This window comes from Meleagris gallopavo, chromosome 17 (genome assembly GCF_000146605.3).
Source record: "Meleagris gallopavo isolate NT-WF06-2002-E0010 breed Aviagen turkey brand Nicholas breeding stock chromosome 17, Turkey_5.1, whole genome shotgun sequence".
NCBI classification, from domain to species: Eukaryota; Metazoa; Chordata; class Aves; order Galliformes; family Phasianidae; genus Meleagris; species Meleagris gallopavo.
In genome coordinates this window covers 1,429,126-1,457,105 of record NC_015027.2, presented here as the reverse complement: position 1 = coordinate 1,457,105, position 27,980 = coordinate 1,429,126, and the positions used below count along the sequence as shown (strand labels likewise).

At 41.5% G+C, this 27,980-nt stretch overlaps 1 protein-coding gene across 4 annotated transcripts; it reads right to left on the bottom strand.

Annotated features, from left to right (window-relative positions):
• Positions 1-184: 184 nt before the first annotated feature.
• Positions 185-26,834, bottom strand: ZDHHC8 (zinc finger DHHC-type palmitoyltransferase 8). Of its 4 annotated transcripts, XM_031555928.1 has the most exons (11): positions 26,636-26,834; positions 22,291-22,448; positions 19,399-19,571; positions 18,639-18,741; positions 15,077-15,168; positions 13,819-13,863; positions 13,363-13,495; positions 12,714-12,831; positions 11,927-12,036; positions 8,237-9,273; positions 185-6,485 (listed from the first exon to the last, which is right to left on the bottom strand). In XM_031555928.1, exons 1-11 carry the CDS (start codon positions 26,817-26,819, stop codon positions 6,314-6,316), a joined length of 2,325 nt encoding a protein of 774 aa, XP_031411788.1. In that variant the 5' UTR covers positions 26,820-26,834; the 3' UTR covers positions 185-6,313. The 4 variants fall into 4 exon arrangements, with proteins under 4 accessions (XP_031411788.1, XP_031411789.1, XP_019476513.1 ...); XM_031555929.1 differs by lacking the exon at positions 13,819-13,863; XM_019620968.2 differs by lacking the exon at positions 26,636-26,834 and having other exon boundaries at positions 19,399-20,950; positions 22,291-22,378.
• Positions 26,835-27,980: the final 1,146 nt, after the last annotated feature.

Below are 27,980 nucleotides of genomic sequence, written 5' to 3'. Positions count from 1 at the left end.
GCAGAGGGCAAATTCACACAGTGAGTGCAGATATTAAAACAGGGGCACAGTGCTGGGGTGAAAGGAAAGCTCTCGATGTTCTTCGCCTCCTCCGAGCTTCCACCAGTGCTTTCTCTTCTCCAAATATGCCTTAAATCGGTGGGCACACCTACCAGTCTTCCACAGCATGGAACATAACCACTGGCAGAAACACTGTTTTCAGTCTGTTTTATTTGCTAATGTTTTAATAAGTATTTTTGGTTTTGTATTTTGCTGCTGATACAACCATTTCTTTTTCTATCAACACAGATCAGTTCCATTTAAAATACACCAGATAGGGACACCTAGAACTAGTTTTACTTGAATATATGTACAGTTATGTATACATTATATACACATAGGCATTATATATATATACATATATATATATACACATATATATAAGGCACTGTAAAATGTACCATCACTTCTCTGAGACTCTTTAATTTGCAGAAGTAGATCATATTTCTTCATATAATTTGAAATGTCTAACCAAGGAATCTTTCAAATGTTTCAGGGTTATACAGATATCAGCTATGAAATAAGCCTTACTTTAAAATTCAAGTTATTGTGACAAGATGAACAAAACCTATTTTGACAGTAACTCTAATCCATTTATTATATAACTGCTTCTCTCTTAGAAGATAGATTCACCTGTATAAATAGTTTCCTTTGTCTCTCCTTATTATGTTCCAAAATCTGAACTGAAACTCATCCTGCAGAATAAAAAGAAAAAAAAAACAGTGATGGAGGATTGAATATAAACGTGGATAATTCACCCATTACTTAGAGAGAGGAAAGCCAAGACCTCTGTAAGCCAACATGTCTTTAAATAAAATGTACTAAAACAGTTCATGACCTTACATAAATCTGTTTGACTTAGTTAACATCAATGGAGCCTGTTGATTAAGTTTTGGACATGTAATAAGGTAACCTCTGCCTCTATGGCACACAGATACGATCGGTATTTATAATGAACAAGTTTGAATGGGTTCTTGCTCAGTATAATTAGTCTACATATGCAAATTACAGCATCAGAAATCCTGAAGCAGCTGCTGTTAGGAGTTTGGCAATTGTGTGAATTATAAGCCATTCTTAGACATCAAATGGACGTATTTCCAAAGAATAGAAACAGATGAAGATAGATAGATGAGAAGTCATACATCTTTGGGATGTATAAATCCAGATATCCTGGATAGAACACTTTTTTCCACACTACTCTGTAGCAACAATTCCCAATTGTGCTGGACCACAGGCTTCCTATTAAGTCCCACAACTTCAACAACAGACACTGGGAAAAGCTTCATTTCGTGTTGTCCCTGCACTACCCGCTGTGGCCCCAAAAGCATGATCCATTGGTCACAACTAGGAGGCACTTTTTAGAAGGTTCTTATTTTCTACTCAAAGCACCTTGAAGATGAGCACCTGCAATCACTTGGTTTAATATTTTGACACCCATGGGTTCTGCACTGGAACTGGCCTGCCCAGTTCAGCTGTTTCAGTCCATGTTTTGCAGAAGCAGAAATGAAAAGGGGCAGCACCCCACGAACCGACTCAGCACACGAGGCCATGTCAGGCATAACGCACCAGGGACACTGGACACTTTAAAATACTGAAGTGACTCAAAGGTTTAAAAATATATATATGTATTACGAGAGCCACAAAAAAGGTTACAGACAGAGCTCCACAAAGCCTGCACGGATACATTCCAACAATTCAAGGTGGCAGAACAGGTGAAATACAGACCATAGAAACGGTTCAGCATTAGCTTTCTACACTGTCAGGGACAGCAATCTTAACCTCTTTTTCCCCACACAAAATAAAATTGTGCATATATATATATATATGCATATATATATATATATATCTAGTCTGGACATAGATACAGTCCAAAGAAAACCACATTTCCACATTAGGCTTGTAGAGTAGGCATTCCCCGAGGAGCACCACGGAAACGCCCACAGCCTGATCATCTCAGGCCAAGCTGATGTGACGTTATGCCTCGTTAGCAATTTCAGAACAGCAACCCAGCACAGGTCATTTGCTGCACGTGGCTACTAACACAGCTCTGTGCAACCCTTAGAGCTTTGACCAAACTGCAGTTACATCTGTTTTAATTTAAAAAGAAAATGCAAATGTAAGATATTTGGGCAGTTCCTGCTATCACCTTTCTTTAAAATTCAAGACTTGAGGACTTCTTTAACGTGCTTACTTACAGACACAGCGCTCAGACTGTTCTAATGCTCTAAATGTCCAGGAAAAGATGCTGCCCTGAGGCTTTCTCCCCTGTTACCTTCAGATTTTGTCTGCGTCCAGTTTTGACACGGGGACCAAATGCTGGTTGCATATCAGTGCAGTATTTGGCCCAAAGTCTTTGCTATTTAGACTTTCCTATGAGGTCAACAAACAAAGCAGTAAAAAAATATTAAGGCTTCAAGTAAAAATATTTCCTCTCTCCCACCCACATAGTAAGGTACATTTAATTTCATAATGCTCAATATATTATACAATTAACAATACAGAGATCCAACTTTTCAAGGCAGATTGCACTACAATGGAAACCTGGAGGCTAAATGGGAGTGTATGAACAGCTAATGAAATGCAATATGCAATGAACATTGATGCATAAGCTAAACAAAATCTATTGCTGTTTTTTTTTTTTTTTAAAGTAATACAATCCACAGCTAAAAATAAAAACACATTGAAAAGCTTTAAGACTTTCTGAACATGAAATAAACATGACAAAATCAAGAAGATACTTTATAATATGTGTTAACTTGTGCTGGATTTTCATAGCTGATCCCACCTACTGAAAATGAGCATCACTTACTAAGCTTCAGTGGAGCCACACCAGTTTACACCACCTGAAAATTTGGCTGTAGTGTCTGTAAAAACCGAGGATTTGGGCGAGAGAAGAATTTGGCTGCTAACCTGTGAACTGTTTGAAGAACAGTATTTTAACAAGGGAGGGGATTCTGCTCCTAAATCAGACGCAGTAAGTAGGTCCCCTGCAATAGGAGCTATGGACACAGGTGCTTACATTTAAGAGAACGGCCGTAGGTTCAGTGCCTTGGCTGAGAAGGAGGCTGGATTTGCTGCATGCAATCTCCTGTTAACAGTTCTGCTCAGCTTATTCTGCCAGAAGATTTGAATGACTTACTCCAGGCTATAAGCACTGAATTATATGCAAACCTCAAAAGGAAAAGAAAAAAAAAGAAAAAAAAAAAAGACTTTGGTACCATTGTAAACCTGTTACCATATCCAATGTGTCTTAATTGTGGCCAAAACTACTCACAAAATACATAATCCTTACTGAGGATCTGAACCTGTAAGGACACAGTGCAGTCATCCTTTCCTCCCTTGCCCTTTCCTTCAGAAAGATCCCTGGATATTAGTGCTTTATACGTACATCACTGTGTTCAGTCTTACTGAGAGATTCTTCTCTCATGACCTAATGCAGTTAATTTCAGAGGCTCTTTGGCCCTTCAAGTTCCTCAGTAGCGTTCTCTTTTACAAATGCAGGAGAAAGAATGATCAGAGTGGAGCATCACTGGGATGCAAATCTCAAATACAACACTGGTGCAGATTCTCAGCTTTGCTTGCACGTATTTCATGCACATATTCATACGTACATGATAATAGGTGCCCTCATCTAGATGGTGAGCTCAAATTGTGTGTCACCATCCCCTTACGTGTGGCAGACATGACATTTAACAAACAGGTAAGTCTCATGTTATTCTGTGCACCAGAATGAATTCCAGCCCTTGAAGAAGTCCTGCACCTTCCAAAGGAGCTAACATCAGGGCAGAGCTGCAGATCAGTCACAATTAAAGATGGCAGAAAGCTGAGGCCGCAGGGTGTAGCCCCCTGGCCCTGCAGCTCCACCTTGAACAGAACCTTCCCTCATCACGTGTCTGAATAAGGTCTGACTGCCTTCAGTCTGTAGTCTCCAGTATTCTGCCTTGGAAGACTACTCCCCTTCTCCTTCCCTGTCATCATGTCTCCTCCCTCTGAATGTAGACAGGCCACTGGCTACCGGGAACAACTCTGGTTTGCCTTTGGTTTTACCTATTCTAACTAACATATCTGTAAAATTATCATACTCAATTTCCAATTCACTGCTCGGCCAGTGACATGTTTTTAGTCCCTTGAATCTTCCTATCAGCCAGCTTGTCCAGTCTTCTACCACATATTGCTCCCTCTGTACCTGACCCAGTCTGCCAGCACTCTTCTGGCACCGCCGTGCCTCCAACTAACGGCGATATTCCACGTGCCAGCAAACAAATCTGCACAGAAGGACGACTGCTCCTCTGCTCTGCAGTGCCCTTACAGCAGGCATTTAAAGTATCACTGAGGCCATAAAATGCACACTGATTCCTAGTTCACCCTCTCATAACTTTGGCCTATTTCAGCTGCTCTGCTTTCTCGATTTCTCCCTTCAGACAATATAGAGCTTCACACATAATTTTGTTTACTTCAGTCTTCCTCTCCAAAATCATGCAATACAAAAGGAACATGTAGTAACTGTGTATTGCAGAAGATGTCAACATTTATCACACCAAAAGACCAATTTTAACCAGGCAAAACTGAGGTCAATCTTTGCCTTCTGGAATAATTAATCTTGACATAGATGAACACAAGTAAAATGTTATCGACACATCCTGAATTGCTACCATTTAGCTGGAGAGTTCTCCATTATAGTCAAGGACTGGAAAGGATTTAACCCCTTGAAACCAGTATCCTGAAAAACAAGGAATTTAGCTCTCTAGTCAAAACTAGTCAAAATCAGGAGAACGAGGTGCAAAGTCGAGGTTTCATATGCTGACTGGCTCAGTGATAAATAATGATTTTTACTGACTTTGGCAACAGTCACTCAGGATATTTTTAATAGAACGCACACTCTGGCTGCTTAGCATTGGTGCGGACCTCCATATTTTTGATAGCAAATGAGAAGGAGATCAGGAATAGGAAAGAAAAAAAAAGGAAATAAATATTTGTCCCAAAATTAGAGTTACCAGAGTTCTGAGACAAAAATTAACGTAACCCTTTCTTGCGTTTTCTGTTTGTTTTTAAACAGCAAAGTTGTCTTTGAATCCAACAAAGCAAATGTAGTTTTCTGGAGACAGGGAAAGGAAACCTCAGAATGTTAAATCTTTTGATTGGTATTATTTAAAAAGTTGTTCCCCAGGGGAAAGAAAATTCAAAAACCAAACAGAAAGATCCTTTGTCTTACAGTACTGAAGACCAGAGGGAATGTGCTAGTCATCAGGCAGACACCAAATTTATATCCTATAGACTTACGCTTGGCTCAGTTACACACACTGTAAATTCAACAGCTCATGCTAACCCTGCTGCAGGACTGCACAGGGCACCAGGCACGGCAGTAAGCACCTTACTGCCTGGATCCAACAGGCAAGAGGGAGGGTGCAGGGAAAGCAGCTGATGACCGTTTAGAACTTGTTCCCATCTGAACACTTCCTTTTGTGTCCACATGGATTTATTTCTGAGTCAGAGAAGCCTTTAAAAAACAGGGATGAGAGGTGAGAGTGGAAGATCCTCACTGGTGGTGCAGTCCTTTCCCGTCAGACAGACACGTGGGTGCACACACATTTTTTTCACACGTGGGAAGGCGAACAGCAGACTGGAGAAGCTGCTGCTGCCCTTTCTCCTGCACCCAGCTGGGTCTGAGGAGCAGGGAGCCTTTGGAAGATGACACAGCGTTTGTGGTGCAGGGTGCCCTGTCCCGCTCCTGCCTAGGAGAACCTGACCTGCAGCGCCTGGGAGACGCAGGGCAGCTCTCACACCTGCAGACTGCCCGGCACAGGGAGCAGCCTTTCCTCGCCAGCAGAAAAGCAGCAGCTGGACCTCTGACTCCTGCTGGACACGTGGCTGGCCAGAAGAACTGGGAAGGGGCACAGGAAAACAGAACGATCCTGGACTGACCATTTTTTCACTGCACTACTGGTACACAATGTTGGACAGACAGACGCACAATGGCTTTAGCACTCTCTTGCATAAAAAAATCCGCTCTGTGGTTGTGGTGGTAGGTGGCAGCCAGTTCCTGTCTGTCGGTTAAGACGAATCTGATGGACTGTACAATTTTATTCCGTCAAGAATAAGGCTGCAGCTGTTTATTTGGCCAAAAGATAGAGATGAAAACAGAACGAATCCAAAACAAGAAAAGGAGAGTGGCCAGCTGCTGCTGCTCCTTCTTTGTTGTTAATTGAGTCTTCACAGTGCTCCTAGCTTCATGGCTGGCTGAGTGGATGGCTCTTTGTTTTCATTTAATTTTATTTTACACTGAAATTTCATAGGTCGTTCCACCAACTCCAGACACCTTCTTAACATTTGAGTGTCTAGCAGGGCTGACAGGTGTTCCTTGGGAACTTGACGTTGAGCCTAGCCTAGATATTCCTTTTGGCTGTCCATTTATTTTACTGTGCGGTGTCTTCATCTGTATGTCATCCCTGCACCAAAAGAAATACCAAGACATAACGTTAGTGAGCAAAGTGTGATAACGGAATGGCTTTATTCAGGATGAACAACCACCACTGTTAGACTGAGTCCCACCGATGCAAAATATTTGAACATGAAAGTTGGTTGAAGCCAGTGCACATGATGAAAAGCCAGCGAAATGAGAGAATTCACTTGGCTGTTAGGTGAGTAGGTCAGACTGCAGTAATATTTGTTAAAATGCTCATTTAATCACTTGCTTAGATGCTTTGCTGAACCGAACTAACTGCAAAGTACCTGCAGGAAAGTTTAAATCTTTTCACTGTTGACTTTAACCCAAACCGTGCTTGCTTACAATTAGAAACACAATGCTCTGAAAAAACACTTTCTAGATAAATATTCAAAGTTAAACAAAATTATCTTGCTCATCTCTGAAAGACATACAAGAACTGGAGTGTAGAACTTCTTAATCATAGAAGACACAAACTGAATCAAGTCAGGAAGCACACTATGATGCCCGTAATTAAAGACCATACTCCTGATCAACTCTTTGAAATAATTTCCTTTCTTATGACCTACTGCCAGGGTGAAGCAACAACAGGCTTTTCTCAGAAGACCTTTTAAAGGTCCACATCAAAACATAGCATGTCTCATCCCCAGGACTCGCCAAGCGATGGGATAAAAGACCTCATGTATGTTCTGGAAGTCTCAGATTAAGAAAAGGTAAAGAGCTTTTCATATTAGCGTCTTTCCTGTAGCAGCAGCTGACACATCCAGGACTCAAACAGAGAGGAGGGAGGCAAGAGAAAGCTGGCAGGTCCTCTTTCGCTGAAACAAACTCACTTAACTCACATGAGGAGAGGTGAATAGCTGTTGCCTGCTAAATGTTAGCTCTTCTACCAGTAGACAAACCAGAATAACTGTAGCTCACTTGAAAACATTGGGGAATAATTTGCTGCCATTAAACTCCGGGAGAATTATAGTAATGGTAGTCCCTCATTTCAGTAACTTTCCCCAAAATGTTAAACAATGCTGAAGTGAGAAACCTGAGACATTAACCAGAGGGTAGCATAGTGCAGTAACTGCCAGGTGCAAAGAAAGCCTAAATATTCCCAATTAGCCCTCCAGGCCCCACACTGCAGCCTCAGCAGGGACACGTGGCTCTTTTCAGACTTTCCAGTGCGAAGTCAAGTCTCCAGAAGGAAGAGAAAGGTAAGTGCATGCAGAAGCTGCAGCTGAAGATGTTGCTCAGATACCACTTCTAACGATAAGGAAGAACACAATGAGATGGCCTCTGCTTTCATCACTGCTTCTGTACTGCAGGACATGCAGCACAGCTGAATGCACAGCTCTCTATGCCAAGCTTCTGGGATCAGTATGTGCCGTGATCCTCTTAGTGCCTCTGTGCCCAGACAAAGGTGGGGTCCAGCCTCCCTTTAGGCCATGCACTACAACAGTTTCACCCTTTCATGTGTAACAGGAGGGATAATTTGCCCTGCGTCTTGCAAATAATCATCAAGTCCGCCTTAGATATTAAATCACAATGAATTTCACAGCTTCATTGACCACCTGCAGTTCACGTTATAGCAAACATGCAAGTATTTTGTCATTTCTGCTCGGTGCTGTCACAGAACAGAAGAGCACTCACAAATATGCCACCTTCGTTGGCCTACAGCGAACACGTAACCAGGGCCGTGCCTCCAGGGAGGCATCTCACAAAGAGCCTCTCTAAGCATTTCTAAGCAGCACCTTAAGCAGTACATACCTTTGTGCTCCCACTGATTGCACCTCTGTAATTTCCACAGTGTTTACAAAGGAGACAGCCTTTGGGCCTCCATAAGAGGGTGACCTAGGCATTCCTGTGGGGGACGATGGGACCTGATGGCCTGGTGATTTGTAGGAGCCATTGCTCACCCTGCCTTGTAGTGCTTGATGCGTCTGGACATTGTTATTGGCTAAATCAGCTTGCAGAGAGGTTGTGGAAGTCCTTGGAGCTCTTGTCATTGCACTTGAGAGCGAAGACACTGAGGACTGCAGTATAGGGTTCCTTGTGCTAAAACTGGTAGCAGCCATCAGATTGTCTCTAGATCCGTATCTCATCGCCATGCTGCGTGGGTCTTCAGAGAGCGTGCTGACTTGCTGAAGGCTGTAAGAGCTAGGGGTGTCATAGACACCTGAGTCTGCAAACACGGAATCAGGGTGCGAGTGGAGGAGCTTCTCCCTCTCTTCCATCTCTTTCCTTTCCTGAATGGATGCCATAATGGTTTTGGAAAGGTTGTCATAGCGGACTGGAGAGGGGTCTCGCTGATGTGGAGCTGGGCCCCCCAGCACTGGGCTGAAGCTCTGAGGTGGTTGGCGTTGCAGCTCACTCCCCCGTAGATGGCACATTTTGGCTGATAAATATGGTGAGTGGTACCCGACAGAGCTGACTGCAGAATGGGCAACGCATTTCCTCCCCGAGGGTGACATGGGGTTTAGCAAACTGTCATATGAAAGACTCCCGTTTCTGTTCGACAGGGAATTGGGAGAAAAGATGCTTTTGTAAGGAGTGGAAGCCGCCCCTTCAGACTTCATTGGATGAAGGGGCACTTTGTCTGTCCCTCTCCTGCCAGCAGATTTCAGGCTCAGAGATCGTGAATTGATAGCAAAGGAATCTATCTGGAGTGGGGAAGACTGATAGGTCTTGTGAAGGGAGCTCTTGCGGTAGCTGGGGATGTCCAGGCTGGGTTCGGACTGGTAATCAAGGCTCCTGCCATCCTCTTCTATCAGAGCCCCCTGGCTGTGTCCCTCCTGCAGGGTGATCTAAAACAGAGGTGAATATGAGAAACAAAAGCCTATAATAGACATGTACAGATCTACTCTCCGTGGGACTGCACAGGAGGAAAAAAAGTTGGACATCTCTCAGACTCACAGCCTACGACAAAGGTTCATAAGGTTCATCATGAGGAATCTGATTCCTTCTCAGCACGTGGACAGCACCTCAGAATCGAGGAGTCACTCACAGTAACTGCTAAATAATATTGACTAATAAGTACGTCAATGCATGAACACAATGAGATAACTTCTAAACTGAAACTCTGTTAAGGTAAATGAGATTGTAATCTGGTAATAATGCCCTTGGAATAGCACTTTGCTTCAACTTTTCCACAAATAGCTCTTGAGTTGAGTGATGTCTGGTTCTGAGTGCTGAGTCAGACATCTTTTAGGCTTCATTTCAGAACACTGGGGACCAGCACACTCTTATTCACTCTACTCAGAGATATAAATATTCAACAATTCTCAAGATCAGGTCACAGGTCTTCAAAATCAAGCATTTAAGATTAATTAGAGTAAAGAGGCTCCAGGCTCCCTCCCACCATTTATACAACAAAATAATTTACCTCAGAGAAGGAAACACAGGCCAGTACTTATTTATCTGCATTGAAAACATACAGGGCTTCCCTTTGTTTATATTCTATGAAAGATTGCTTACAGTTCTGTTCACTTAAAAAACCATTATATGCTAAGAAAATCGTTTCTGCTTCTTCTTTAAGGAAGGTTTTGTCATGAAGCATAATACATTGGCTACATCAGCTCAGCAAAGAGTGATTATCGGCCACATGTTTAATCACAAATGCAGTCAATGCAACTTATTCTCTCATTTCTTTTAAAAGGTAAATTATAAAAAAGGCATAACTAGCAAAAATATGTTTCATTCCAAACTTTTCTTACCAGCCTTCACCACTCAACAGCAGAATTACACTGACAGGCTGAAGAACTGATACAGAAGAGGTAAGACGATATTCCACACACAAGCTACTCTCTTTCTCTCTGTACATTACACGTAGGTATGGTTTGGCAGACAAATACATGTAATCTTCTTGGCTTGCCAAATGAACTCTTTTTTTTAATATTTTCACAACAAGTCTACAAACCTCTCTGTATGAGTATCAGTCAGCCTACACTAACATCACCCTTTAAGGCTGAAACAGCAACCCCCAGGGTGAACATGCCGAACCCAGTTGCCAATTAAAAATACTGCCTGGTGTCCTGGTTTAATCAGAAGCTGTCCTGGATCCATACTGCATCTATGGCTATGCATCTGATTGAATAGCACAAGCTTGCCTTCCTGGCTCTCTGACTTTCTACATCATGATCCAAATATAATCTATTGTTTACATAGTTTGAAAATGCTAGATGATGCCTGTGATAAAGTATTTTAAGTCATTTTTAGATAATAAATTGAAGACAATAGAATATTAAACTTATCGGATACAGAGAACACACTGTTGTTTGCATGTTCCCTTTCACAAATCAGTCCTTGCTTCATTCAGTGGACAGATCCAGCAAGTAAGGTTTATAATTATTGCAGTAAGGCTGAAACATGAAATAGATGGTAGCTGGAATTCCATCATTTATCACCACCTGTGTTTCCAAGATGAAGAGGATACTAGAAGAGTTCTCCTCATCATTTAAGGAACATTCTGTCTTACTCCAGTGCTGCTGCTTAGAAACAATTATACATCTCTACCTTTTCCATTATTTTTGTCATCCTCTTATTGCTACTCTAGGGGTGACACTGGAGGAGCTGAGAAAATTAATTATAAGAAAACTTTACTTGGTATATGTGTTTGAAGAGTATCTTCATTGATATATGAGGATTTGGATGCATATTGCCAATATACAAGTTAGATCTTTGATTTTCAAACAGGTTTTCTCAGGTCCTCGAGGGGGAATGAATACTTGCAACGAGTTCATGAGAAATAAGTGAGGAAAACAAGCCTATTACCAGTTGACTTGGATTTATGCTGTGCTTCCAGAGGAAATACTGTTAACTGTTTCAAAACTTCTAGCCTGAAGAGAAAACAGGTGACACTCATGCCAAAGGAAAGGCTCTCTAATTGTTTGATCCCTGTTTTTCTGATAGGAAGATGCTGAGTATTGAGTTTTTTTTCTCCGACCCAAATGCCCTCAGGAGGTGCTAAAGCAAGTCAAGCAAGGAATTTTTCATTAATTTTAATTTTCAATAAAATATGATTTGAGGTGCTGATATATTTCTTTTCTGTTTTGCAAACTAACACGTTAAGGATCCATTGAGCATGCACTCTGATAGCTAAAGCACTAAGCATGCCTAGCTTCCACGGAAGCAAATGGGAGTTGGCAGTATGTCAGAAGAAGCCAGCGGGAGATGACACTTCTCAGCACCTCAGGATTGGGTCAAGACACTGACAAAGCAGCAGTGCATGCTTGTCAGCAGGACAGATGCAACAAGCTCAACAAAGGAATGTTGCAAAAGTGGACATGTTTTCGTAAGAAGCACAGTGAAAATCTACACTGTTGCACAACGATGCCAAATGTTGTTGTTTGTTTTCACATTGTGACATTCACAAGACCCCTGTAATGAATTTTTCCCCAGCCCCAAGTTGTCCGGGATTAATTGGGAACAGATTGTCACAGGCTACTGCAGCTCACTCACCTGCTCAGCGGCAGCATGGTAGTGGACTTTGGGATTGTTGCTGAAAGCCGGCCGGTACTTGTACATGGCAGGTGTAGGAGGGCTGATCAACTTGGGTGAAAGGCCACTTTCTGGATAAGAAAAAAAAGCAGACATTATATTGGAATGTGCGGACAGTATACTATCATTCCTAAGCTCTTGCAAACTGAGCTCCATTCCGTCCAGAATGGAACTCCTGCTATTTTTGTGATGAATTCCACCAAAATCAACAGGGCCCCATGTGGAAATAACAGTGCCCATGTCCAGAGCAATAATCTAAAGAGAAGAAGAAAAGGTATGTTATACAAAGTGGTGTGACATATTTTGGTGAGTAGTATTTTTGCTGTATTTCAAATTACTGGTTATTTGGGATCAATTCAGCAAATAGCTTTGTCTGAAAAGGGAGATTTCTTAAACAGTCTCAAAGCTTTAATCTTTTCAAAAATGAAATAGTCATTTCTTATGACTAAGCATTTTATGCTAATATTTTTGATTCCCTACTTCAAAATGACATTTTTCATTGTTAAACTGATAAAAAACTTAAGAGGGGGTTTAAAAGAGTTTAAAAACTGCGAAACTGAAATTCCCGGATTAGACTTGAATGAAGTACTTCAAGTTTTCTTTCCCCTTCCTGCTATCCTCTAATTCACAGCTTTTGTAAATCCTTCACCCAGATCCCCTTAGTGTTCTGAAAGAACACTGTAATATTTTAAAGAGGGTAAAATATTTTCATATTATTAAAAATAAAACACTGATCATGCAACTATACCTTCACTGGTCCCCAGCTGCCCTTTTAACTCAGAGTATTTGCTTTGATCTCCTTTGGATGGGAGCGGTGTTTGCACATCCATACCTTTATCCTCCAGACCTTCCAGGCTGATTTTGGACTGCAAATGACCAACGAATCAGTTAGTGCCCACAGCAAAAACACAAAAAAGCCCCATAAGAAAAAAAAAAAAAGAAATAGGAGAGTGAAGAATTCAAATTTAGAACTCAAGTTCTGAAACACAACTTCTGTGGTCCTTTCACTGGACCAGAAACCTTTCTGTCATCTGGAAGCTCTTAACTTTCCTCAAAGCACAACAGCCAATCTGGTGGTTCAAGGGTTCCCACAATATGAGTTAGTTAAAATTAATTCGAACACAGGGGTGGAAATTCTTGGGACAAAATATAATGAACTACTGCAAAGAACAACCTCTTTTAAAAGATGCCTGGAAGTCTGATAATAGATTAAGAGCTGCTGTTACTGAACCTGGGTTACTTTTAGAAGATAAAGTATGAGACAAGGACTCAACCTACACCAGTTTCTCTGAGAGATGTGTCCTCTCAAGGAGATTTTCTACGACAAAGTTATTTCCAGGCTTTAGTTCCATAAAGCTCAGGATGTGCTTTTCAGAAGTGCCTAAAGACCACCTCACCTTGCTCCGGTTGAGGTTGGCTTGGATCCCATTGTCACTGATCTTCACTGTGATCTGTCGTTCAGATAAATCAGGTCTGAGGAAAGGAGGCTTCACGCTCACAGCCAGCTTCTTCTTGGGCTCAACTATGTACCTGGTTAATTGTTCAACAGTTATCATTAAAATAAACTATAGCCTAAAAATTAGACAGAGACAAGACAATCTTCCTACTTGAGGCATGATTTAAGGATGTGATAGAATCTACACAAGTAAGCTCCATTTATTTCAGTCGAAGTCAGCCCAAGTAATAATTAAAAAGCAATAAAAAGATCATTGGGGTTTTTAGTGAGCAAAAGGAGAGGATGTATTAAAAAAAAAAAAAAAGTAATTTTGGAAGCACTGATGGACAAGAGCACAAATCATGAGAAGAGAGAAGGAGAGGCCTACCACCAAAGGAAGCAAGTTACTAGATCTTACCTAGTTATCATGAAACAGCTTCCCTGCAGTGGAAGGTGGAGGAGACTGGGGGAATAAGACCCAGCGAGTGGGGAATTAATGTGGAGAAGAAGATGTGCTGTCAATTATAGCATACCACATGGTGATTTGCTTCTGTAGTGTGTTTAGAGTGTTAACATGAATGGAAGTAAAAGAAACAGCAAGCAACAAATCTAAAGGGAAATGGATGATTTTAGATACTTAATTACTTTCCAGTAGACCGTGACTCTGCAAGTGCAATTTGGCAATGGCTGTGCAGCACATAAGCAGCACAATACACAAGCTTTCTCTGTTTCATCTAGTGAAAAGGACATTCTAGCATTGATGGCTCAGTGTCTTTCAGTACACAGGACAATTTGAACAGGTCTTCACAAAACACAAAAACATGGCTTGCTAAAAGTGAGAACAAGAATGGTGACGTTGCTCACACACTTCTCTTAACCAGAGTATCTCCAAGCTTCTAAAGTCCAGCTTAAAATATCTTATCCTGATTTTTAAGTTTTGGCTATTCCAGTATCTCTATTTTTATACTAATAACAGACTTTTAGAAGTTATTTGTTCTACAGCAAATTAAAAAAAATAAAAAATAGATAACAGTATTGAGGTCTGGGATTGCTCAGCATCGTGAAAAGGCCCAAATAAATCTTCTGGTTGTGATATTATTAGTGTGTACACAGGCTAGACAGCTCAGAATGTAGGATATTTATACTCCATCTGATCTACTGCATTAAAATCCCGATTACAAAATGTGAAGGGATAAATCAATTTCTGCAAAAATAGAAAGCCATAAATAAAATCCTTGGTTCTACAATGTAGACCTGTTTGAAAATCTGTTTTATGATAACGAAAGCGACAGTGGGATTGAAAACTACAGCTGCCCTAAATTAGATTCAAGTCTCAAGAGGAAATGTTGATTTTAGATAACTTCTTTGTGTCCAGTAGGCTAGGTCCTATACTTGGACATTGACTGTGCAGTGCAAAAAGTCATGCTGGAAGTGTGGTAACATACTGAAAGTTGTTATTGAAAAGTCACTGGATGAACAAGTTGGTGAGACAAGGCTATCAGCTCTTGATATAAGCTGACTCGGTCATTCCAAATACCTATTTCTGGCACGAGGATTATGAATTATATGAAGAAAGCAATTGCTTGGGCAGGTTACAGCTATGCAACTGCGAAGCTGCTACCATGGCTACCTCTTTTAGAACAACTTCTCCACCTCCCTTACTCCCTTCTTCTTACCTGGGAGCCAAAGGACTGCAGAGCACGTGTTCCACATTTCCACAGCATCCTCGGGTAAAAGGATTCACTCCCCCTCGAAATTTACCTGTCACCTGGAAACATATTCAGGTCAGTGCTCAACTTCTGGTTTCATAAGTCATTGCCGAACCCTTAGAAAGGCAAGGACAAGTATGCCTTGTGCTAGCAATACTGTCTTGCCCAAACAGGAGACCGCTGTTCTTTGAATGCTGCACATTCCCCCCTGCTCTAACACACCCCTCCACCAGCTACCACACAACCAGTGAAAGAGCCTTTCCCACGAGACCATCAGCTCAATACGAGTGCATTTCAAAGCTGCCATGTTCAGCTCTCCATGCTGTTCCTGCATGAGTTGTGTCTGCTGTCAGCCAAACATCCTGTATTGGTCTCTTTCCTTCCCTCCACTTCTCTACCCAGCTAGGTCCCCTCCAAACAAAAAGGAATGACAGTTCTTAATGCTGGATGAGATCAGTGTTTCTTCCAAATCATCCTCCTCCCTCTGGCAGCAGTCAGCGTGAACCACTGTCTCATGGGGGAGGGTGCCAGGAACTCCCCAGTGATTACCCTGCTTACTTGGAAATTAGCTACTTTAATAAAAGTCAAGTCTTATTAGTCTGGCAGGAAGTAGTCAAAGCTTCATAAACATTATAAAGGGTTTGTACTTAGCAGGCAGATACTTGAAAGTAACCATATGGGGATAAATACCAATAAAGCCAGAGAGATTAATAGTGGTTGCCAATAAAAGCATTATGTTGCTTTTTGCAAGTAATGCATTTTAATCAACTCACAGTTCTGATCTAGCACTGAGTTTAAAGAGTACCAGAAATACTTTAATTACTTGCACATAAAATAACAATGATTAAATGATTTTGCAATATATTATGCTGGCCTATTTGATATTACATAAAACTCTTTAAAAGCCAAGAGAGACATGCTGGAAGTTCTGAGTGTTGGAAGAGTAACCTGATGACTAAAGCACGGACCTGCACATTTGGCACATCTGCACTCATTCCTGGGCTTAAGCTAACTAGCTGCCAGATGCTGCCAAAGCACTTCGTATCTCTCTGTTCAGCTTCTCAAACACAACATGAAAATAAAATTTCTCTACCTCACAAATCACATTGCTAATTATAGCAATTTGGTTTCCAAAGTAGAAGGGCTGCTCTGAAAGTAATGCCTCCTATTTTATGATGTTGGCCCATGACATCAGAGGCAGCTGTTGGTGGTGTGGCAGCAGAGGTTGAAGCTTCCCACCAATATCCCATTAAGTTTTGTAGCTGTGTGACAGATGGCAGCAGGGCAGCACTCTGACAGAATGGCATCTGACATGGGAGTCTTTGTTGTATGACAAAGGAGTGTCACTGAACTGCTCCATGTGGAAAAAATGGCACCCACTGACATTCATCAGTGCTTGCTGATTGGTGATGGAGACCCAGCAGTGGCTGTGAGCTCAGTGAGGGCTGGGTGGTGAATTTCAGCAGTGGTGACAGTGACAGTGGGTCACCTCCACTGGTGCAGACTTTTATGAATGCAGCATATAGACTCTTGTTCACTGTGGGCTAAACACACAGCCAATCTTCATGATTGTATTGAAAAAGGGTGTTTTTGTGGCTGAGAATTCGGTAGAGCAAGTGATGTTACTGTGCTCTTTGTATCTGTTGCAGTTTCCGTGGAAATAAATAGGAGGCATTACTTTCAGAGCAACCAACACAGTTTGAGATACAGATGGGAAGCAGTCTCAGAAGGAGAGGTATTTATTTACTCTATGCAGAAACTAAAAATACCAGCCTATGAGCAGATGTTGGTTATTTTGGTTCCATAAAATACTTCCAGAGGTATTCAGAAAACTCACAAGAACTATGTTCAGCCACCATGCACTCCTAAATCACAATCTGTCTTCTATGAATGCTCAAAACCTATGAGCTCTGGAATGAATGGACAGCAAGAATGCACAGTAAAACACCACACGTCTGCACTGCTGGCCTACAGGAATGTGGTGGGAAAAGGGGATGTGTGCTGAGTATACTGTAACAAGAGTCTTGACTGCAGATAACTAAGTGTCAGAAAAGAAAATCAATACTAAAACTACAGGAGAAAAGGGAATGTTTTAAAACAATGGCAAAGCCAGAAGCAGATCTCTTATCTATCACTGCTAGCCTGTGGTCCTAATTACTTAGATAAGAGAGGTACCTGAAGGCTGTCCTTGCTCTGCTTACAGCTTTGCAGTACATAGGACTGCATAGAAATGAAGACAGTGTTTCAGTGGTTTGGTAGCTCAAGAAACCAAACCAACCTAGAATGCCTTTTCCAATAGTTATTTCTATCAAATTAAATGCAAAATTCTCAACCTGTCCAAATGTCAAGGTAACTAAGCACAGAAAAAGTTCTTTGTTTTCTAATTTTTAATTTTTTTTTTCCTTCTTCCTCAGCCTCTAATTTTCGTGGACAATTTTAACCCCTGCAGAGAAACAAGCCTCAGATAGAACATGATTTGGGATAAGAGACTAAAATGCTTTGGATTTCATGTTACTATTGTTAGCACTATCAAACTTAATACTTGGCCAAAATCAATTTTAAAATTAAGACCAGCTGATTCCAAGCCAGACTAAGATAGACACAGCAAAGCATTTAAGGATTTTCAGCTACAGTAAGCCTGCTTTGTTCAAAGTCCCTGTTAGGCAGCAATTCAAGATGACTTCAGATTCTTTGCCTATGTTAATTTCTCACACTATTCATGGATTTTATGCATGGTTTTATTGTCTTTTGTAGAATAGGAAACAATCTCACCCCAGTGTACAAAGACCTCAGAGAGCTTACTGGCACGCTGCATGCCCCAGCTGAGCTACCCCTTACAAACAGAGGCATGCTATGGACCCCATGACTAGATCTCTATCATCTGTTGCATGCTATCAATGTATGCACATGTATATATGCAGACCTCGGACAGGGTCTGAACATGATACATGTGAGTAACTGGAAGGGAACTAAAGTTTACAGGTTTTTTGGCACAAGATGCTGTGTCAGCACTTGGTTTGGAAAAGCAAAACAAGTTAGGTCCAATAGCCCGTGTGTGTGTGCATGCACATACACGAGAACAAGGGAGACAAAGAGAGAGAGACAAAGAGCTAGCTCAGACCTTATTAAGAGCATGTGGGTTGGCTGGGGGAGTTCAAAATATCAGGAGATAGGGCAAAGACTTGATTTAATCTTTTCCTTTCTTTTGTTCAGTCTCATGATTTGTTCAGTCTGACTCATAAAGTCTGAACTTCTGGAGTTGACAGTACACACCACATAAAACCTATTTCGAGGACGTGAGTAGATTTCAAATGTTAAATAAGTCTTTGTGGTTAGGAGAAAGGGAACATCTGAGCTTGTAGTGCATTCAAGAAAAAAAGTGAAAATGAAAAATGAGGCAAACTTCCTAGATCCTCACAAAACCCTCGAGAAGAGTGTTAGTTTTTTTTATTTGTCCAAGCTGACTTGCTGGTTTTTCTTTCCAAATCAACATCTTAGCTACAAACACAGAGAAAAGACTGCTTCTTACCTGCTCGTTGGTCGTGCGTCCTCGTGCCACTAAAACAATATGGAAACCAGTGAGACCAATGACTGGAATAAAGAATAACCCAGCCACACACATGACAGCCATTCTGTACCCAGGAGTTAAAGAAACTGAAGTGAATGAAGGGAAAATGAAACTACGAAGAACAAGAAAAGGAAAAGGAGAAAAAATCTGGGAAATAGCAGCATGTTCGTCATCTTCGACTAGGCTGATCAAATTTCACCTTAAGTCCATCTATTCCTAGCAACAGTCCTTATCATTGAGATTGTTAAAAAATAAAGTGAACTCTCTGATCCTGGCTTCAATCATCTTGTAAAGACTGCTCTGCACTAAACTATCAAAGGGAGTAGCAATCCTCAGCCAGGGGTTAGTGCATTACACTGCCATGAAGATGACATACCTCCAGGGCAAACACTACTGTATCATATGTTTAAATACAGTAAAGAGTACTCAACAGTGTAGAGTCACATGCAATTGGAAGTAAAATTCAGGGAGGCCGTGTATCTTTCTGCTGTGTGCCTCAGCAATGACTGAGATAGACAAAAGATCAGGCACAGCACTGGGGGTAACCACACATCAGAAAAGTAGAGAGAAAGAATTGTCCTAAGCATTTACAGGGGAGGAGCAACAGGAATCAGGAGAGAAGTAAACCTGCACCAGTTCCAGGAAGACAAACCTTCATATCCACTCTTTCATATTTTCCTCTAGGCCACCTTGTGTCTCTGAAGACCAAGAAGAAGGATACGTAATGGTGGTATGAGCTGCTCCCAGCTTTTCCATGTGGTTCAATATGAAAATCAGGCCAAAGGTGAATACTCCAACCATGTGCGTACTTAAGGACAGCAAGAAGAGAAAAAAATAGCGATAGTTCCTCCGTCCTATGCAATTGTTGACCCATGGGCAGTGATGGTCAAAATCCTTGCAAAGAAAGGGAGAGACAGGGAACAATATCCAAACAGTGAAAGGAAATAGCTTTTCTTAGAGGTAAATCCAAACTGTCGTCATGTAAAATCACATCAAGCTAGATCTGAAGCTTTACAAATCAGGTACAGTCTCTTTATAAGGCTCTTCCCTGCACAAAATGGCTTCTTTATATATGAATGGAGAGGTACTTGAGAGTTCATAGAGTTAAGAGAACACGTTGCAACATAAAACAGGCCATTTATCCGCTGGCAGCAGATGCACTGATTTCTTTTTAATCATCCATCACATGAGGAGTCAATTACAATGAAGCTATCATACCCTATAGTATTCTGAAGATGCAACATTGGCTGCAGAATTCTCTCCCTGACATTTCTATATTTATATGTAGCTGAACTTTAATTAGCAAGCTTCAAGAAAAATACTTTTCCACAAAGCAGGTTCCTACAAATTTTCATATTTGTAAGTTTTGCCCAATATATTTACCAAAACTTTACTAAATAAAAGAAATCGATCAGTTTTCTCAGAGCACATCAGAAAATGCCAGAGGTGATTTAATAAGGATCATTTCAGGCTATGCTAGAAATGCTGACCCAGCATATGCCTATGATGTGAATCTGGTTGTACGCTGCCTAAAATATCTACAGATTATGAAACTATATAAATACCCACTGTGAATGCTTCAGTAAAGAAAAAAAAGTCCGACTACTTTTGTCATGGATTTATTTTTCAGTCCATCTGGTCACAGCAGGCTTCGGGTTTCAACTGATTTTATTTCAGCAAGCGTTGTCATTTTTTGTTGTTAGGTTATTTTTATCAAACTGGCTCAAAAAGTTCTATATTCAGGCTAAGAACTTTCATAGCACATTCTAGACTGAATGAGAAAAGAGGTGAATTCCAACCCTGAATGCGTTCCACACTGAACAGCCAGCAAAGTCACTCTTCTCACTGTCTTCAAGCTCTTGTGGAATAGACAGGTGAATAGAAATAAACATTACAAGAATCAATAAAGTATGCTGTTTGAGATCACTATTTATTGATTCAGAAGTTATTAATGCTTTCTGCCTATATTTCTTCACAGCAATCATAATTTAATTATACAAGCAGAGTTTCATTCTTGCCCACCAGAAGAATCAGAAGCGTTGAACTAGTCTGACTATCAATAAATCCTCCTGAGAAGTAGGCAGTCACCTTGTGTTCCGCTGGTTTATTTGGGTTACTTTTGGATTCCCTCTCATTTTCATTTCTGCAGCAGAACTGCCTCCCCTGGAGGCCCTATGGCAGCACGAAATCGCAAGTGTTTGTACCACTGGGTTTTGGGCAATCTTTTCCTGAGAAAACATCATTTCTTGAAAATGGATTTTCATGCTAAGCCACTGGGGAGAGGAGAAGAAAGAAATTCTATGGGATAATTGAGAACTTTATCATCTAAACAGTCCTTAGAATCTAGAAATAGTGAAAACATTTGTTTTAAAACTAGGAATATATGAGCCAGGTTTTCTCCAAAAAATCCACCTCTATTTAACAATACACAGCAGTCTAATGCAACTGTGTGACAACGAACAAATAGTTGTGGCTATTCTCCTCCACCCAGGAACTTCAGTAGCTCCTTTCTCTCCATCTTCTCAGATCCAGCATCCTCCTTAAGGATTTTCTCCTGAAGGAGAAAATCACTGACACAAGATAAACCCTGTCAGCCTTTCTCACAGAAGCAACTGTGCAGCTTTCCTTGGGACTATTCCCTTGCTTTTGGCAAAGAGGATTAGGACAAAGATGGTGTATATAGCATTCTAGCTGATACCAGTATTTTTTGCTGTCTGATTAGCAGTCCCTTTCATTTTAATGGCACAGCTGAATATATTTTAGACACATTAAAAAAACCACATTTCTATTTGGGAAAAAAAAAAAAAAGACCTTGCATCAGAAATGATCCTTAACAAATGGAATTTTTAGCTTAGCTATAGAAACTGCCCCCAGGCAACACAAGTACTGTGGATACAGCATTCTGTACTTAGAATTTTAGGAGATGTCTATAGCCCAAAAGCACTCCTTACTATCTGGGGGTTATTTTTAAATATCCTGTGTGCTTTACCAAGACCCCAGGGTTATTAAGAAACATGAAAGCCCTATAATTCAGAGGGACAACATTAGAAGCATGACTGAGTTCATGCTCCAAGCTGAGGTGCTGAAGTAAACATAGAGCCCTTCCACTGAGTGTAGAATTACACACAGAATTCTGACTTTGATTTCCACACATCCCCCGTGATCTTATGGCTCATCACTTAATTTCAAACAAACTGGTGCCCACATTGGTGGACAAACACACAAGTGAGAATAGTTCACCCTGAACTTTCTGCTCTCCTGAGCTCTGCCTCTCCATAAATGCTCCCATTCACCTCTCCATAAATGCTCCTCTTTTTTACAATCATGATCCCTAAGCTACCTCCAGGAAGACACAGCCAGGATTATAAACTTTTTAACCTAATTATTATCAGCAACAAAGCTGACATCAAACAATACTGCATATGTAACATACAACATAACAGAAGGCTGTGCTTCAAATGGTACTGATCAGTAGAAGACCATCACCAAGGTTAGAGCTGGGAACTTCCAAGAATTGAAATACTGGGGGAAGGACCCAACTGCACATTTCCAGTAGCATGTACGTGCAACCCCACCACTGGGCCAAAGTCAACACAATCAACAGCACTGTTACCTCAACACAGTTGTCACAGACGCTGCAGTGAGAGCAGCGTGGAGGACGGTAGAAGTGGCAGGTGGCACACCATTTCATCCGTACTTGGATTCCTTTAATCTCCACATTCTTGTAGAGTGGAGCTCGGAAGTCATCGTCTTTATCTTCATCTTCATCTGCTGCTCAATGCAAAACTAAAAGTTACTGGAAATAACAGAGAGCAATGATAAAATATCTAATCCAGACAGCGCCTTGGATACAGGGGCACTGCATGTGCTCTTGGGCTTGTCAGAGAAACAGAGTGGTGGAAGTGATGGACTGTCAGAACAGGTTGTCCTGGTTGCTGAACATATCAGTGATCTGGGCTTGTTTCTGCACCCGAGGCAACTCCCATGGGAGCACCAGGCAGCCAGTCCAGAGCCTGGACAAAGAGAAGTGTTTGAGTCTTATCTTAGCCAACAGTTACAGGCAGAATGGATGGGATGAGATGCAAACTAGAGTCAAAGAGGAGACAGAAATCAAGAAATCATTCAAGCCCCTGTTGAGAAGGCAATTTAAGATTAACTCAATGCTAGCTTACCAGCACATAAATCACAAGAAATTACATTAAGAGATATTAAAATAAGGTTTTGTTAGCTCAAACCTCCAAACCAACCCAGATGACCGCATGTGATAATTTGTCAAGTGCTCCAGTGCCAGTCCACCACCACCCCTTTTACTCCTGGGAGCCTGATGCCACAGTGAGAAGCAATTTGTGTGCTGCAATGAGCCCTGGCACCAGGTCTGCTTTCTTATAGCATATCTCCTGCTCACTTCTTCATAGCATACCCCGAATATTCTTACTTTAGTAGCAGTACATAACTGGGATGATCTCACTTCTCTCAAAGGCAGTACAATCCAGCGATTTGAGCACAGGACTGGAAGTCATCAAGTCCTGTATTCTGATTTTTTCACTCTGTGACCTTGGGATAAGTTATTTAGCCTCTCTTTGCCATTAATAAGATGGGGAGGACAATATGGCAGAGTCATCTTATTAATGACAACCCAGTGGGTGGATGGCTTATCGTCTCAACCAAGTGCTGCTGTTTAAAAAAAGAGGCCATTTAAAAATAAATGCAAAAATAAAAGCCAGTCTAGAATGCATCTTGGGAAGAAAAGGAAAGAACGATGTTCACAAAAGCTCATCTTTTATTTTAGATTCCTGTAATCTTTATTTGTTTCCTTTTGACAGAGACTACGTAAGTAGTTAAACTCTACTTAACACCTGGTAAAACACTGCTGTGCAGCTGCAGACTCCAAATTAGGTGGAAATTCATGATATTATCCCGGTGGAGCATCAATAACTGTCATGCTGTTCTATATTAAATCTTCTCTAAATGTGTTAGCCCTACTAAAATGATCCGATTTCCACCAACTTCACAAGGAGCTTTTCTCTTCACTTAGATGAGTCTGGGATCTGGCTCAGCTACAATATTTACCTTGCAAGAATATTCTCTGGATTAATGTTTGTGCATGGAAGCAGACTGCTGTACTGGCACTGCTCCCTACAATTTTCCTTCATAAACGATCACTGACAGTCAGTGGGAGCCAGACTCTAAATCCCTTGGGGCACTTCTATTAATACAATCTTTGGGTTCTTCAATGCTTCAAATCAGTCCATGCTGTACAAAACATGTGTGGGCATAGGAAAACAAGGCACGACAGTGGTCACACCATTTAAACACTTGTAAAAATACTGACTATGCGGTCAAAAAGTCAGTAAGTTGTACATACCTATGCACAGTGGTATATGCTTGTATAAACACATCAGTCTGGCAGAATTGACACACAACTGAAAAGTATTTATAGAATATTCACATTAAAAATACTGGAAGTCAGTTTGTAGTTGGAATTTATAATTAGCCAGCAACAAACATCAGCAAACTCAACTCAGACTGTAAATCAGATTTGTCAGGGCAGTCTCAATTTCAGTGACTTCCGTTTCTTCTCAATCATTTCAGTGCATTACTGGCAGCTCAATTGCACAGAGCAAGTCCTGGCTCATCTCAGGATCATTCAGAGAGCCAGCAAAATAAAAAAAGAATAAATAAGTAATGGATCCTGGAGGTTAATTTAGGTCCTGTTCAGTAATACAAGAAAAAGGGGGCTTACTTCCCCCCATGCCAGAGAACCTGTAAGCTCAAATGATACAGCTGGAGATGTCCTTATTACCAGCTTCAGGTGATCTGAGCACAAGAAGCCATTGGTAGAGGTCAGTACCTTACCACTCAGATTCCTTCAGTGTTATTTGCTGACAAAAGGCAACCAAATCTCCTGGTTTTATAACACGTCTCATGATTTTTGGCAACTTCCTTAAAGGAATCCTGCCATTTCTTAAGACTCTGTTTTTGCATTGCTTTTCTATTATTTTGTTTTTAAAGTAAATTTGTAACTATCGGGAATGTGCTAAAAAGCTTGAAAACCAAGATTAAATCTGTAATTTCAACAGCAGAAAGCAAACAGATCCATCATGTATCATTTTAAATCACTCCTACAGTTTTTGAACTCCTTGGGTTGCAGCTCTGTGGGTGGTGTGGGGTAGCGATAGCTTTTTTAGCATGCACACTTGTGATCTGAAATAACATCTGCTCCCCTTTCCTCCCAGCAATGGTATTTATAGTCTTTCCCATCTTTTCCTTATCAGATTGCTTCCTTCACACATCTACACTTTTACCCCCTCATTTTCTTTAACTATGACTCCCATCTCTCTTGTGTTTTCCCTACTCCCAACCTCTTTCAGACCAAGTGCATGCAGAGCACAGGGAGATAAGCCTGCGGCCACAAGTAAACAGAAAGGGATGGAAGAAAGGCGAGCTGTAGGGACTCCGCCTTGCTCCTGACTCCTTTGTGTTAAGGAACTGGGAATTAGAAGAAGCTGATAAGAATTAATTGATGGTTGGATTAGATGATCTTAGCAGTCTTTCCCAACCTTAATGATGCTATGAATATTTCAAAGTTTCCATTTGATCTCCATATCTTTTTCTCCTTTAAATGCAAAGACCAAACTAAGGAGCTTGTTGGCAAGAGGAAGTTAGAGAAGTCTAAAGGAAGGCATGAATTTACAATATGCTCAGTCCTGATCACACTAGGGCACAGTAAGTCAGCAAGCTCCTCTCTGAGGAAAGCACACTGTACAAAGATATTAGATTCTCAAACTGAGATGTTCAAACTGAACAACATTGTTCCAGTGTTCCTCCTACTGAAGGCAAAGAGTGTGGATGCCATCAATAACCTCACACTCATAGCATATTCAAGTGTGGTTATGTCTGATGAGAGAGAGGAATTGAAAAATGCAAGAAACTAGATAAAAGCTCTACGTGCTTACATTTTTGAAAATCTCACTAGTATACGTTTGTACCTTTATGCACATCATCCTGCACAAATGACTACATGTTGCCCCTGCACACAATTATTTCCTTTGCTGGAGTGCTGCATAATTGCTCAGAGGTTCAAAGGGCTCAGCTGGAGGGAAGGACACCAGATGCTCATCATTATGCCCGCTACCTGGAGAATCCTGGCACTCACTATTCATGGAGGCTGGCAGGACAGGTATCTTGTTCTTGTCAGGTGCAATGGCAATTCAAAATAGCTTTTATATTCACAGAACAGAGGTGAGCAAGAACACCTTGCAAACAGATCCACCTGTTTGGCAAGACTGCCTAGAGCAGTTCTGATGCAAACTGCATGAGAATAATTATTGGAAGACAGATAAAATTAGGTGATAATTCTCTCATTAAGTTGTGTTAAAAGAGAGAGCTCCTCTGTGTTTCCCATTACATTAGCAGAGCGATCTTTATCCTATTTAATCAGCTGTGCGTCCATACTAATTCAAGCAGGGATATCTTTTAAATGTATACATTTTTAGACACTCTAAAGCAAGCCTTAATCATTACCTTTTCTAGCATTCAATGCTTACGCATTTGTTTTAAGGCTTTTTGGAAGGAAAGTCTGCTTTGATGAAGATGTTTCAGAAAGTTCAGCCTCTCCCCTCCACTACATTCAACTTCCTATTGTGAAGACAGCAACTTGAATCCAACATGCCAGCATGACACAGGGATGGCAACTGGAATCACATCAATCAGGAGAGCTGCTCAAAGGAGAACGATGCTGTGCAGCACTGTACCCTCAACTGCCAGCCCCAGGGAGTGCAAGGACAGCTGACACCTCCCAACTCAGAAGCTGGGAAGTCTCAGAAGCTCTTTCTACTATATCGCCTCTACTGCCAGCTGAGGGTAAAGGATAATACATAAACAACTTAAAAATCTACAAGAAAGATTATCAGAGAAAAGGGGGGGGAGGGGCACCCACCAGACCCATTTTCTGTTACCTCGTGGAAAAACTCCAGGGTCCATGAAAGTAGCCATGCTGAAGTTCGCCAGCACAAACAAGAACACGAGCCCATTGTACACCGGGATGGCTGGGGAGATGGCTTTTGTCAGCCAGGGGCACCTGTGGAGGAGAAAAATTACAGGTGAGGGCTCTTTTGGCTGTATCAAGCAGTTTCTTCCCATTCGCCTCCATCACAAAAGTAGTCTCATCCACTCTCCACCAGCCATTCAGCCAGATTCACAATTTAACATCAGAAATTTCAATTGCCAGTTTCAGCAATTCACAGTACGCTGCAGCCGCCCTTTGTAAAGACGCTTTGTTCCAGAGCACAGAAAGCTCCAGCTGCTCACGTGGCTTGGGGGGCTTTGCAACCCTATTGCTTTATTTGCAACCTGGCATTTTGCTTCTCTGTGTAAAAGCTGCATGCTATTGTTGCATTTCTGTTTATCATGTACACTGCCTGGTTACAGACAGTGCCCAGTTCTCATCTGGCAGAAAGCAAAACAGGACTCTTACACCCTTGATCACCATAGCAGGAACAATGCAAAGGCCATTCACGTCCCACAGAATCTTCCTGAGCGGTTTCCAAGTCTAAATAACAAGCAAAACCAACACTGCAAAACCCCTCCCTGGTGGGAATTTGGACAGAGCATGAGCTCTGCCAGTGGCTGCAGCACCTGGGAATGCTGAAAAGAGAGTGAATGGCAACTGCCACGAGAGTACTGTTCCAAAACACAGAAAGACACAGCACACTCAGCACATGTAACTGGGGAGGACAAAAGGACAAGGAGAGAAACAAGACGACTTTGGAAAGAGCTTGGAGAAATGCCTGTTAGTTACAGGACAGCTGCTCTAACTGCAAAGATCATTTCCCAATGCAGAGGAGGGCTGGACCAAGACAGGTAACTGGGTCCAATAAAATGCAGCATTTACTCACTCAGCCATTTACAGCCTCTCTAAAGCTCACTGCTACGCACTACAGCAAACTTATTTCTCTTTCAGTTCCCTCCTGCCCTGCCAGCGGGGACCCTGGCAAACTGCTCAAGCCAGTCAGCAGCAGCACCTTGCCACCATACACATAAACCAAGCATTAACACACGCATTCCGGATCACATTTTGCCTGAGTTACATCTACAGCTGAATCGGGCCATCTGCCAGGCTGAAGCCTGCAGAGAGAAAAAAAAACAACAATGCACACCCAACATTCTCCCAGATCTAACTCGCACTGCTTGTGCTACTGATGTGCTGTTCTGAACAGCTGAGAATGGTGTTACCGACCTTGAAGAGACACTGTTAAACACGTGTGCTCTTGTGGCCAGCATTAGAAGGACAGCACATTTTCT